At 43.6% G+C, this 14,241-nt stretch overlaps 3 protein-coding genes across 3 annotated transcripts in view; 1 reads left to right on the top strand and 2 right to left on the bottom strand.

Moving 5' to 3' along the window:
• LOC125770221 (L-threonine 3-dehydrogenase, mitochondrial) overlaps positions 1-14,241 on the bottom strand; it is a 114,197-nt gene that overhangs the window by 11,755 nt on the left and 88,201 nt on the right. The window lies entirely within an intron of this gene.
• On the top strand, positions 6,123-12,658 carry LOC125770131 (protein artichoke). Its single transcript, XM_049439450.1, has 4 exons — positions 6,123-7,494; positions 7,569-9,819; positions 9,882-10,260; positions 10,334-12,658. Exons 1-4 carry the CDS (start codon positions 7,241-7,243, stop codon positions 12,277-12,279), a joined length of 4,830 nt encoding a protein of 1,609 aa, XP_049295407.1. The 5' UTR covers positions 6,123-7,240; the 3' UTR covers positions 12,280-12,658.
• On the bottom strand, positions 13,062-14,168 carry LOC125770253 (39S ribosomal protein L15, mitochondrial). Its single transcript, XM_049439656.1, has 2 exons — positions 13,977-14,168; positions 13,062-13,880 (listed from the first exon to the last, which is right to left on the bottom strand). Exons 1-2 carry the CDS (start codon positions 14,076-14,078, stop codon positions 13,125-13,127), a joined length of 858 nt encoding a protein of 285 aa, XP_049295613.1. The 5' UTR covers positions 14,079-14,168; the 3' UTR covers positions 13,062-13,124.

Below are 14,241 nucleotides of genomic sequence, written 5' to 3'. Positions count from 1 at the left end.
ACTAAAAGAGGTTGAACTGATAATGGTATATAACGTTTGTTGCATGCGACAATGAACAATGTCGCCCTAATAAACGGGATGCTTATTTGTCAAAAATGAATACTTTTACATCACCTTCATCATCATCATCATCATCATCATCATCATAAACAAACTTTATCAATGTTAGCATTGCTATTAACTATTTCAAATATTTTATTGATTTAACAATACTAAACCCGTTTTCTTTTATTGTTTTGTTTTAATATTTGAACTTTTTACTAATAATAAAAAAGCTTACTTTCTTATCAACTTTCTTAAACACGTCACCCTGTATGCAAGTGGAAAAACGGTACATGCGATAGCTCGACAATGATCCATCCGGCTATATTAATAAATTATGCATACTAACAACCGTGCAGAAAGTTCACGACTTCGGTCACGGTTCGGTCAGCAGAAATTGATCATCAGGCCCAGATAAGCAAGCGAATCCTTATCAAGCAGTTCAAATCATTCAGCGCATGTATTATATTACAAGATTTCATGACTTTAGTGGTACTTAGTTCTACAAATCAAACAATTTTTTTTTGCATTGTAAGTTAATGTCATAATGTATCAAACGTTAACGTTCAACGCATCGCACTGCTCAATCGCGTTCACAAAACATCGGAAACTACGTTGATCCTGCTTCCTTCCCATTCAGCAGCTGCTGCTGATCAACATTTATGATCGTTGTAACGCAATAGTGAATGGGTGGTTGCCATGGCCAACCAAAAACCAACGCGGGTACAGGGGAGGTAAAAAATAGGGAGCGAACAGGAAGGGATTTCTGGTGGCGATTCGCAATCGTTTCATTGTTCCTTCGCCACATTCGATTCAAAGATACTGAACCTAACCATCCATCCATCCATCCATCCATCTAACCATCTATTCAAACCATCCAAGCACCTATCTTCATCCACCGGTTTCGGGGCAGCAGCATCGCCCATATGACGGTGACTCGATGAACGAGCGTAGCTTCTCCTTCAACCGTGGAAATGTAATTCGTCTGCAATGGGTTGTCCGTGGTACCGGGTGGTAGGTGGAGGATTTTTCCGGGCGTATAGAAGTGCCGTTTATGAATGCGTTTGCGTGTGTATGTGTGTGTGTGAGGTGTAGGAGAGGGAGTCTTTGTGAAGAAAAACCCTCTATTGCACGAAACGGAACTGGATTTTACACAATACAACCTACGCGAATGAAGTTAAGCTCAGACATCATCGAAAGCTCCCCGTGAACGGATCGTGTGCTGTCGATCTTTGCGCGTCTATTAGTGTTGTGTGGTTTGTGTGTGTGTGTGTATTTTATCTTTACCAACCTTTTTTAAAAATAATAAAAGAGCCAGAAAAATAAAAAAAAGCAGTTCCAGCCAAAGTTTGTACTTAAAACCTGTGTGCCTTTTTATTTCGGTTTTTCGGTTTTCGCGCAAGTTTTTCCTGTTTTTCCGTGATTTGATGCAAACGCAAACAGTGAACACGTCAGGGTGCAGTTGCGAAAGTGAGTCACCAAACACGAAACATCGTAATAAATTGTGTATGTGCATAATAATTCATCACCAATTTGCGTAACGGCGCATATTTTTTGTTTTTTTTTGCGAAACCAATAAAGCGCACGACCAAAAATTCGTGATTGTGAAAACAATAAGGCGAGTTGAAGGCGAATCAACAAGTTTTTATAAAGAAGCAAAAAGAAAAAGATTAAAAATATTAATTAAAAACAAGAAAGTGATATTCTAACCTCAATCAATCAAAGTGTAAGTGAAAAGGAAATGTAAAAAAAAAATAAATAAATACACATATCGGATTGCAAAAGCCAAGGCTTAAAGCTTACATTTACGGCTCGGGAACAAGCATGTGTACGGCTGTGGCATCTTTCTAGTAGCAAAACGGTGGAAAGTGATCAGTGAACAGTGAAATTTTACGATCCCGACGAAGAAAGTGATGCACCGCTAGTGAGTGAGTTTTTGTGTGGATGTTGCCATCTTTATTTTTGTTTCGTTCGGTATTCGGTTGATCTTTCAGTTGTTTAGTGTATTCCGTTGATCAGCTTTGTTTTTCACTTGGTACGCTGCTTTAGCGGCAGCAGCAAACATCTGTGTTGAAGTGTAGAAATTGTTGAATTAAAAAATAATTAAAATAATAAACCACGAATCTATTTTACCCTCCGTTTTTTTGTGAGGCGGACGGGTGAAAGGTTACCACTGGAAGGGTGCTTCCAGTGTGTACGACAAAACAGAGGATCGTAAAACAAAAGCATCACAGCCAGACCGAGTTGCGCGCTTTTATCTTCGAAAGCTCGCACGTGCTGTTGCGTCGGTGGCGTAAGTGATTTATGTGACAGTTGCGGATTATGGTTTGATACGGATTACGGTACTGTACTAACATCGGGGAAAATTTTAAGATTGATTTATGGTTTAATCGCATCATATGTTGTAAAGCTGATTACAGAAACAAGCTTTCTTGCTATTTTCGGCCTCTTTCACCAGCGCATAGGATTAGTGATGTGTAATCCGGAATTGAATCGTGGATCAACTCCGACTCCGCGCATGAAAAATTGATTTCAACTCTGACTTAAAATCAAAATCGATTCCGGCGAGTCCGGTCGACTCCGAGTTCGATCGAGTCTGGATGAGTCCGAATTGGTCCGATCGATTCCGGATGAGTCCGGATGGGTTGATTGGGAGAGATGGGTGATTCAACAGGAGTCGGACCGATCGGACTACGGAAAAAAATATAATTCATCCATCACTACATAGGATAGGGCAGGTTCATTTCCATTGCAATAAATATATGGAAGGGCATTTTTTTAAAGGAAAAAAAATATCTTTGCCGTTTCTTAAAGACGTCTGATTTCTAGGGCAGTAGGAAAACTCGCCCCATACGCTTGTAGCATCGATAAACGACATCCTATTACATGCTCCGATACATCCTAGGATATGAATTCCTTCCGTTTTCGTTCATCCGCCTGTTCAACGTTCATCAAACCAACCGTGCACCATAAAGCCCTAGAATCGGTGCGATTTGCGTACCTGGATGACACCGATTTCTTGTTGAAATCGTTTCGGCAAACGTCTGCAAACGTTGGCTACAAAGCTCCGTACACGCATGCCTGAGGACACATGTAGAGGACTATTACGCAGAAACTATTACGAAGCGTGTCTAATAGTGCTAACCGCTAGTGAGTTCCCGTACCATGGTTTTGTGTCGCTGCTGCTTCTGCGCCACCCAACTAGAGCCACCTAATTGATGACAATGTACGGTAAAGTTTATTTTTTGGAGCGATTAGCGTCTCGAACTGGATCGTCTGGAGTGCGTACATTCGCTTCCCGCTTTTTTTGTTGTTGTTAGCGATAAACGCAATAAATGGAGTGTGGCAAAATGCTTTCGAACGAGAGAAAAAAGGAGACTATTTGCCTTTTTTTGCCAGAGATGACTGTCACTCCACATGTTGTAAAGTAACATGTGGACTGTTTTTACATTTTCTTTAATTATTTATTCGAATTTTGAATAAAAAGTTTATTTTCTTCTCTGTTTTGTTTTGCTAAAATGTGTATGAAAGTGGAATGTTTGCAACCTTTCCCTCAACACATTGAATGGTCGACCAACCAAACTTTGGCCGTATGGTGGACGTTGGCATGCATCACGTCTTCACGCCTCGCCAAACACCTTCGTACCGGGTGGCGTAAACTGCGTTTTAAGACTGCCCGCTCGACTACGGACCGAAATGTCAGATTCACTCTCAATGGCAATTGTTTTGTCGTAATGTCTGGCAGACGCATAGGTAGCTAGGGACATGGAGGATTTTCCACCCGTTGGAAGGCGCTTGTCCCGATTTCATTCCCCTTCTGCTACACTCCCCCCGTCCCAGAGCGTCTGGTTTTGCGGGGACTTCTCGAACTTTGGGCTTCTTTTTTTCTCACTGTTTCCAATCACCACCATACCGATGGTAGACACCAATCTAGGTTAGCAATACGCGCAAATCCACCTGGCGTGAAGGAAAGGAAAAAAAGTCGGAAAATTCAACGAAAACGAATATTGCGCCAATCCGTACGGTACCACGTGGGTGGATGCGCGTGCGAGGGTGTATGCGCTAGAAGCAACACCCTTGCGCATAGGCCCGCGAGGGAAAGGGAACGAATGGGATCGTGGATCGGAGCGACGGGATTCCTTCGAGCGTGACCGTCACCGACGGGGTGGAAAAGGAAACCTGACCGCCACCCGTACAGCGTAGGAAAGGAATAGAAAGAAGAAACCGTTTTTCCACGTTGCATCAGATGTTGCCTGTGCTGTATGCTCCGGCAGCGACATGGGACTGCATTCGATTCAATGCATGATAGCTGTCAAAATAGCAAACAAAGCTTTTGAAGGAATTCGGTTCGTATATTGTTGTGTGTTTGCGAGGAGGTTTGTGAAGAAATAACAACAAATGAGAGAGAAGTGAATGTTATGCTACATGTATGTAAAAATGACGATTTGCCACATTATGGTTAGAAAATGTAGTAAAAATTCCTTCCCTACTGCTTCCTACTCGTTGGTTTAGGAAGATCTCTTAAACCAATAATAGTTCTCTTGAGTATTAAAAGGGTTCTTTTGAATAAGCCGAGCACAATCAAGAATTAATTTAATCAATATTAAAGCGCACCGATGAAAAAAATTAAACAAATAATAAAAAATGATTCCACGATAGTAAGAAGATATTTTTTTTAGGCAAAACACAAGAAAAAAGAGTGATATAGTTCTTCATAAATTCGCGTATTAGCACAAGCGTATTAGCGATCTATGTTTTTTGAAGCATTTATGTAAAAAAAATTATTATAAATACTAAAAATATAAAAAACCCTGATTCCGAGGGAAAAAGGAAATTACCAAAATATTTCTCTTTATTACTCATTGCAAGGAACTACTGGTGGTGCTCTATTGCGTAGCTCTACTTCTAAATCTTCAAAACTCCTGTTAGTCGTCCTTACAGAATTAAATGGTTTTACAGCTAATTCCGGAGATAAACTATATTATAAAAGACCGCGGAGATCCTCAAAAACTCGCTTTTATCGAATTTGTCTGTGTAGAATCAAATTCTCAAAATTTCAAAAATTTGTCTTATTTTTCATGCGACTACCCTGCCCCTAGCTAGTTGGCCAACCTATCAGTATACTAGTTGTCTATATACGGTAAAAAATTAATAGCTCTATCACTTTATTTGCGGTCGCTGCAGATGCGGTTGCGGACAGAAGAGTGAAGAAATGTTGATTTGTAGTTCGTTGAAGTCGCCTGCTCCATCCGGGTTAGCAGCAAAATAAGCTATCGTGGCACACTTTATGCCGGCCGGATACGATCGTGGAAGCTGTTACATGATTTTGGCACATCTGAAGATAGGAGAATCTATCGTTTGGGAGCATGGTTCCGGCCATCCGATCCGTTTTAAGTGATCGGAAAAAATACCACAAGTTTAAACGGAAGACTGATGGCAATGTGGATCCTTTTTTGGTAAGATGATAACTTCGTTGGCAAGGTAGCAATGTGTTGGGTCGAAAAGGCGGAGTGATAAACCAAACGGTAAAAAATTGAACAAAATCAATGTCAATATTGACTTGCGGAAGCGTCGATCCAAGTCAGTCGAGTAAGAAAATCAAGTGAAACGGTTGGCAATGCCACTAAGAATGTATACCTTCCCAAGTTGCCCCAGCTCAACACGATCGAGATTCTTTGACCCAACATAAATAGGAGAATATATGCAAGCCATTTTGAGGCCAAAACAATAGATGATTTGATCAAAAAGGCGACTAGCGAACTGGATAATATGCTTGCAATATTTATTTTTGACATACATGGCTAGGGTTCCGATTAACAGGCGTAAGGTGACGCGAAAGGTATTGATATATTTCTCTTAAGTTTTTTTTATTTTATTTAATAATGACACATTTTTGGCCGATAATCATTCTTGCAACGTTAAACGTTCGTCATTCGATCTTAGATAAAATAAATCAATAAAAAATGATAAATTGTAAGTTGAAGTATCTGCTGTTTACATATTTTTAAATTCCGATGCCGTTGTTTTGTCGAAACAAAGTTTTTGGGTTTCTCAAAGTTGGTTCTTGCAACAGTGCTCTATAAAAACTTCATTATTTTTTGTGTTTATAACGTTTTTTTAGTTACTCTGAAATGAAGATATTTTCATATGCCCACGCAAGCCAACCAAAATAAGAGGAAATTTTCCTCAAAAAAACCCCTAAAATTACATTCTAAGTGTTTATCGCTGCTAAATATTCTCTCCTTATATTAAAATCTCAAAATAAGTATATTCTTTCAAAATAAACAAGAATTGTGTATAAATGAAACATCGCAGTTTGAATAAAAATTGCAAATACTAATGAAATTACATTTGAAATTTATGTACGAACCGAAACGACGCAAACGTTCATTGCAGCAAAAAGACTCATTTCGGAAGCATGCTTCAGTGATTGCCAGTTGCAGTTTCCCGCGAACATAAATAAGCTTGTCTTGTCAAGCCCGCGATGGTACACGATTGGCGGAACTATGCGTCTTAAATCATTTGAATGAGCTGCTCTTGACGCCGGCCGAGTCTGCTACGCCCGGAGCAGAGAGGGGTTCGTCGCTTTGAGTCTTCCCTTTTCAGTGTTTCCGAGATTCGGCAGCATGATAGTTGCGCCACAGTCTTACGCAATCGTGCCCAATCTTAATTTCTGCGGTGCAATGTCAACAATGAGCCCATTTTCTCCCATCCCCATGCCCGCTAGTGGACTCGGCAACGCGTGTAAATTCACTTTCGGCTACATGACCTTGGTCAACGAAATTGTCGGTGGCAAGCTTCTTCAAGCCTGGTGGGTGGTATTTATTGCGTTTTATTCTCTTTTTCACTTCCTCGAGACTAATTCTCAACTTGACGCTCCTGTGTGGGACCGGGGGCTTTGTTGGTGGTCAACGAGCCCGAAGAAAATTGTACACAAACGAACACAGATTTGGGCGCGCGTTCCGGAGCTAAAAGTTAGGTTTAAGGGGCTTTAGTCAAAGCAGACAAAGCGGGTCAATTGGTTACGGTCATTTAAGAAGCATGAATAATTTTAAATCGACAAGCATAACGTGAAACGAATTTTCTCTTACTCCCAGTTACTTTAAAACAAACCCGTTTTCCATCAATAGGTAAGGTGCATATCGAAGGAAAGTAAAACTCACGAAGAAAATGACCTTCCTCACATCATTCGTTAACGATGCCAACTGTCGCTAATATTGAGATGTCGACCAAATCGACCAAAGTACGGCACCGTACTAGAGAAATGATGCCAACCATACACACAAAGTGTTACTCCAGACGGATAAGAAAGATGAACCGACTTGCAAATTTGCTATTAATCTTGTGTTACATTGTAACGACGGTAGTTGCACAACGGGACACGATATGTCCACCGCAAGACATCATTCTACCGTGTCGGTGTTCACAGCGTGGCAGTGAAATACAGATATGGTAAGAATCGGACAATCTTTGAATCACTCCATATTCGCTTATGCCATTCCTTTCTCCCCGAATACTTCCTTTAGGTGTTCGCATAGTGATTTACCACGTGTTTTGATGGGTTTAAAAGCCGTTTCGAAGTCCATCATCCGTCCCATCGATGAGCTTATTCTGGAGAACAACTTTCTGCCCTCGCTTCCCGGACGAACGTTTGCACCGCTAAACATTCTACGGCTGATGCTGCGCCACAACGGTCTGGAGCGGCTTTCGAACGGATGGCTTAACGATCTGGACAAAAGCTTGGTGGAGATCTTCATAGTGGAGCGTAATCTGCGCAGCATTCCTGTAGATAGTTTAACTGGCCTGCGCAAACTAGAAGCGGTCACTATACAGAGCGAAAATCTTAAACGTCTTCCTGACTTTTCGGGCCTTCCGAAGCTGCGGTACATCAACGTGCAGAGTGGTTCGTTGATAGAGCTCGCACCACAATACTTCCGTGATTTGGCCAGTCTCGAGACGTTGCACGTGACAGGAAGCGGTAGTTTAAACCGGCTAGAAGCGGGTCTGTTTAACGATCTGCCCAAACTGAATCTAATTAACTTGTCGGAGAATGGCATCAGCTGGGTACATCTGCGTACATTCGTGGGTTTGCCGTCCCTCAAAACGCTTCAGCTGTCCGGTAACAAAATCACGGACGCTGGCATGATCGGCCGAGCGGTGAAGGACATTCACAATCTACAGGTGCTGCGTATGGATCGCAACATGATATCGAAGCTGAGCGAGGGCAGTTTCGTAGATTTGCCTTCGCTGAAGGAGCTATATCTGAACGATAACGGTATAACGGAGATTTTCCACGGTGCATTCCATCGGACGCCTGGTCTGAAGCTCGTCCATCTAGAGAACAACTACCTGCGACGTGTACATCCCGAATCCTTCCTGCAGGCATCGGGCAGTGGCGTCGAAATGATGCATCTGCAGCAGAACGAAATTGGTCGCGTGGAAGAGTTGCGATCGCTGCTAGATGCACTACCGATGTTGCGTTTTCTCGATCTGAGCTACAACAAGCTGGAAGCAATTCCCTTCGGTGCACTGCGAGGACATGGAACGTTAGAACAGTTGTATCTGAATCAGAATCGCATCCGTATGATCGAACGGGATGCTTTTATGGCGATGCCGGGATTGCGTGAGCTACGGCTGCAGAACAACTCGCTACACGATCAGCTGCCGATGCCGTTCTGGAACCTGCCTGGACTGAAAGGTATAGACATTTCGTACAATAACTTCCGCCGGATGGATCCGAATTTGCTCGTCGGTGTTCCATCTCTTCGACGGTTGGACATCAGTGGAAACACACTGTCAGTGATTGATGCTGCCGCGTTCAGTCACACACCGATGCTGGAAACGGTCAACATCTCTTTCAACGAGCTAACGCTTATCCATTCTGCAACGTTCCGCGATATGAACCACATGTTTGAGCTTGATGCAGGAAACAACCATTTGCAGGAGTTTATCCCGGGCCTACCGGTTGCGGTGGAGCGAGTGAATTTGCATGGCAATAAAATCACGCAACTACCACCACCGACCACTGCCAGTCAGCTGTGGGATTTGCCGAACCTGCGCATGCTGGACATTAGCAGTAACCAGTTGACACGTCTACCAAGAGCAGTCTTTAAGCCGACTCCACAGCTGCGCGTCCTAAGCTTAGCTCGCAACGAGCTGCAGTCTGTCGACGATGGAAGTCTCGCCGGTTTGGCACGATTAGAGATACTGAACCTGCAGGATAATCGAGTGCTCGCACTGCACGAACGGTGCTTTAGTCCGCTGGAAAATCTTCGCGAGCTTAACCTGCAGGGAAATCGGATCGAGGTGCTGGTGGATAATCTGCTTGATAGTAACGCACTGCTGGAGCAGTTCGATGCGTCACGTAACAGCATCGTGGAGATATCACCGAAAGCATTCCGCAACAGTCGATCACTGCAGACTTTGGATCTTTCGTCGAACCAGCTGCGTGAATTGCCGGAATCATTGTCCGGGCTAGCGGAGCTCCGTGAGCTTGATGTTAGCTTCAATCAACTGACGGAACTGTCGCCGAATGTGCTGGTGTCCTGGCGTAATCTGGAAGAGCTGAAGGTTTCCAACAACAAGGTGAACCAGCTGCATCAGGGTTCGTTAAGGAACTTACCGTTGCTACAGTATCTGGATCTTTCAAGCAACGAGTTGACGCTGTTGGAGCATGGTTCGTTGAGGAACTTGCCTGAATTGCAGGAACTCGTACTAGCGGACAACAGATTGACGGAGCTGAAAGATCGTGTGTTTGAAGATCTTCCCAGTTTACAGGTAAATAGCAGTGGTTGAGTTGGAAGAGTTCGTTGGGTAATACCGTGTTTTGTACTTTTCAGGCCGTACATCTACAACAGAACAACTTGCGCTACATATCACCGTACAGCTTCTATCGCTCGCCCTCGATTGTGTACCTTAATCTGTCAGCGAATCAGTTCCGCAGTCTCGATAGCGTTGGTTTGCGAAGTGTTCGAAATCTGGAAGTGCTCGATCTTACCGGAAACAGTATACGCAAGATCACCCCGAGTCCTCTGCGTGGCCTCGACTGGTTGGTGGAGTTAAAGCTGGACAATAACAAAATCTGCGGAATTCAAGGTGAACCTTTCGCCACAATGCCTCGGTTACGTGTGCTAAGTATGCGCAATAATCAGATGTCACGCGTTCCGGAACCGATCTTTCGAAGCTTGCGTACGAATATTGCGATACTCGATGTGGACGGTAAGTGTGATAAGGAATTGGCGCTATTTGCAATGATTCTTTATTTTATAGCGTATTTGTTGTTGTCTTGTAGGCAATCCGTTGGATTGTAGTTGCGAGATGCTTTGGTATATGGCATGGCTGCAGGAGAGTCGAAGCCTCTATCCCGGTCCTCGCTGCAGAGATGGGAAGATGTTACTGGATATGCGATTATCGCGTACCGATTGCCAAACCGGAGCAAGAACGGCCCCAGGACAAAATGGCGAACATCCGCTGACAAACGATCACGGCGATGTGTTTGTTCGTGCGCTCGACTACGATGAATGTGTAGGTTCCGAGAATTATGAAGTACCGCCAGGACCATCACCTCCATTCCGGCCAGGGTCACCGTCTCCGGGTGATAGTGACTACTTCTACGATCAGTACGTCGACTATCCCAACGCATTGAATGACACTCGATTAGCAAACGGTCAACGTTTCAACAATACTCCTTTCGCGGAAGACTCACAGCGTAATTTTACTACAAACTTTGTCGATTTTAACAACAATAAGTTCAACCAGTTCCAGCGTCCTCCACAAGGTGTACCACCTCCAGCTGGTGGGCAAGATTCAGGATCACCGTTTACCTTCTTCGGTTTGCCCATACCGAGCCTTAACATTGGCAAAATGTTCGGTGGTGCAGGACGTAATGCAAACAATCGAGCATCGGGCGGAACACGTGCAAAGGGACGCGTACAGGTATACAAACAGGGTGAACCGGAACAGAGCATCATCTATCGGAACGATGGCATTAAGACGGATACGGTGGTAACGCTGAAAACACCGTCGGATCCATTGGATAAAAATGCCGGAGCTACGAACGAGAACAATCTGTTTTATCGCCCATACTTCCAAACATCCTTCCGACAGCAGCCTCCGGTGGAGGTCCAAAAAGGTGGCTTTACACCGATGCTTCCTGGTACGGTCGGTGGATTTACGCCCATCACTGATCCGACGTTGAAGGTTATTAATCAAAACTACACGCACGAACCACCGGGCAAGTGGCCAACGGAATTTAACGAGCGTGTACCTTTGGTAACTGAACCGACGCGTTACTTGCAGCAGAATAAGTTTGAAGCCACTATCAAACCATCGCACAACAGTGCGCCTTATTTTGTTGATGGAATAACGCATCACATTCCGGGAAAGCAAGAAAACCTTCCACCGATGGTACCACCGAAACTCACCAATCTGAACGATAAGCTGACCAATGCCGTGGGTAATGCTGGACAACGAAATAATGCCACGGGATCGTTACCATCGCATTCCGAAATGGAAGAGGACGACGAAGATGGTGATGAATCCGTTGACGACGATGAGGAAACTGCCGACGACGAAGACATTGATGGCGGTCAAAATGAATCCGAAACGAATTCGCAGGGAGGATCACAACATAACGACAACGATCTCACCACACGTCTTTCAATCGAGTTGGCTACACCGACCATTGGTTCTACTGTAAGCGGTGGCTTCAACAAGGCGTACACTACACCGAATCCAACGATCCGTGATTTGGCGCGTACACCCACCCGGGAGTTTTACGACAGTTCCAGCAACACTCCATCGTCCCTTTCGGCGCTCATTGCACCGGGATCAGGGCATCGACCACCGGTGGGCAAATCTACCATTGAAAAAGTGCCCGCACCGGTTTCTTCTACCGTGACACCGTACTTCCCCAACACAACGCCCGGAATGCAACACCGAGTGGTACCCAAGATCGAAACCGATAGTGGAGATCGTCATTACGGATCGCCGAACATTATCGACCTGTCACCGTCGAGTCACCATCATGCCGATGCGGATAGTGTGAATGAGATACGGAAGCGTGAGGATATGGATTGGTATTTTGCCAATTACAACCACACGCAACACTACGATTTCGATGAGCTCGAAATCAATAGCTTCCGTAGTGCGGGAGTGGTAGTGAAAGGTGCTGCTATCGTGTCCCTGATGGCCATCCATACGATCGTACGGTTATGGGGAATAGTATTTTTAGGGTAAAGCTCTTGAAGAGCTACGGGATGAATAATGGGATGGGATCAAAGATTTCACGGGAAGCTAGGCTCCGCCAAAGGAATACTAAGTGTTTTGCTGAACGTAGGAATTACAAGGGAGGGATGTTTTAAACGAAAATTGGGGAAATAATCGTTTTGGGATTTGTTACATTTTGTTTTAGATTTACACTAGGCGTATGATGCAACATGTAAGCGTGATTTGCTTTCGTAATAATGCAGAAAATTGTATAAATCGTGCTAATGATTGATTTGCTGTATTGGATAAAAGTTTTAGCCTTTAATAAACCAAATTTCTGTTCGCACATACATATTACAACCAACTCAAAAGTTATTGTATAAAAAAATTACTATCAATTCTTTGACCTTGTTTAGCACGATTAGTAATTTAACTGCATAATGCTGTATAAAGTATAAACAATGCAAATCTTTCGATGTTTAATATATTTAGTTTTCCTTTGGTGCTTTTTATCCACTTTTTATTTTAATTGGTTGTTTTCTGTTATTGAAATGTATTTAACATGCTACGAAATTCACAACTTCATAGAAAAGGATAAGAAAAATTGCATAGCCAGTAAAGCGGAGCACAAATGGCCAATGTTAGCAGAAAAATAGAAGTAAGAAGAAATATAAATAAAAGTTAGTAACTTTAGCATGAACTATTCAGAAAAGTGTTTCTGTGGAATGGTGGATAATTGTAACATAAACAAAACATACCTTTTGTTAACAATTTCGGACGATCGTTAATCATACATTCAGCTATGGGATGTGTTATCTTTGAAAGATTCACTAGTATGTATTCCTTTCCAACTACCTTCTAATGTGCAACTACTTTCACTGCTTTTCCCTGATAATTGCACGATCCTTTAAACTTATCACCCAACCCGGATTGAGTCCGAAGAAAATCTGCCGTGGATCTTTAGCTTCCGTCAGCATTGCATAGTCCGGATCGTCTTCGATTGTTGGCAATGTGTAACCATACTTCTGAGCTAGTACCAACCGCTCCTGACTGATTTGATCCGGATCAGCTAGATAGCCACGGTTGCGAGCATCGGTGTAGTATTCTACTGCGTCCTGTGGCGGCAGCATGCGTCTCGGTATGGGAACACCTTTCTCAAACCACTTCTTTGGGTTTACCACCGCGTACAGGCTGTGCGGATCGTAGTAGGCCGTACGAATTACTCCACCATTACGCTCGATGGCCGCAATAACCGATTCCGGTGCGTGTTGTACTTCAATGTTGATTTTCGCCCGGAAATCGTCAGCCCCTTCGTCCGTCAATTGGACGCCATGGTGAAGAAGGTCGGGTCGAATCGCAAACAAACCCGTATTGCAAATGCTCGTAAGGTCGATGGGTGTTCGAGGGCTGAGTCGGTCCGTATCTATCAGCTTCTGTAGCTGGTGTAAGCTGATCGGAGGATACTCACGCTTTAGATGGTGACCTTTGTAGTACGGTTCGTAACTGAAACGGAGGTAGAACGGTGTGTTTCCTGTTTCGTATCCGAGACGCATGTAGTTTTGTCGCTGGCCGGATCCTTTATTACCAGCACCATGTTTATCTCCACCGTGCTGGCCACGACCACGTTTCGGCTACAAAGCAATAACCAGCAAACAGGGTATGATTGTTTTGGTTATGTAAAGCTACCGGTTGGTATGCACAATACCGGGCACTGTAAAAATACTCACGTTCTGCTTCGACTGCGGATTATCGCGTATATTTCCAATTGTGACACGTGGGAGTGTCCTTAGCATCTGCAGTGCCTTCTCTGTGGTGTGTTTTACGGACATTTTATTCCAATTTGTTAAGAGAAATACACACCAAAATTCAATAACAAGAAAGTTTGTTGCTTGATGACATCTGTTTGTTGACAGTTCGAGCAAGGTTGCCAGCCGATACTATTAGTTTGAAAAGGAGTATTTTATTACTCCATTCTTTTGATATTTTATAATG

The sequence above is a fragment of the Anopheles funestus genome, chromosome 3RL (assembly GCF_943734845.2).
Source record: "Anopheles funestus chromosome 3RL, idAnoFuneDA-416_04, whole genome shotgun sequence".
Classification (NCBI taxonomy): domain Eukaryota; kingdom Metazoa; phylum Arthropoda; class Insecta; order Diptera; family Culicidae; genus Anopheles; species Anopheles funestus.
Note: the sequence above shows the minus strand (reverse complement) of the source record. Positions and strands in the feature narration are given on the sequence as shown.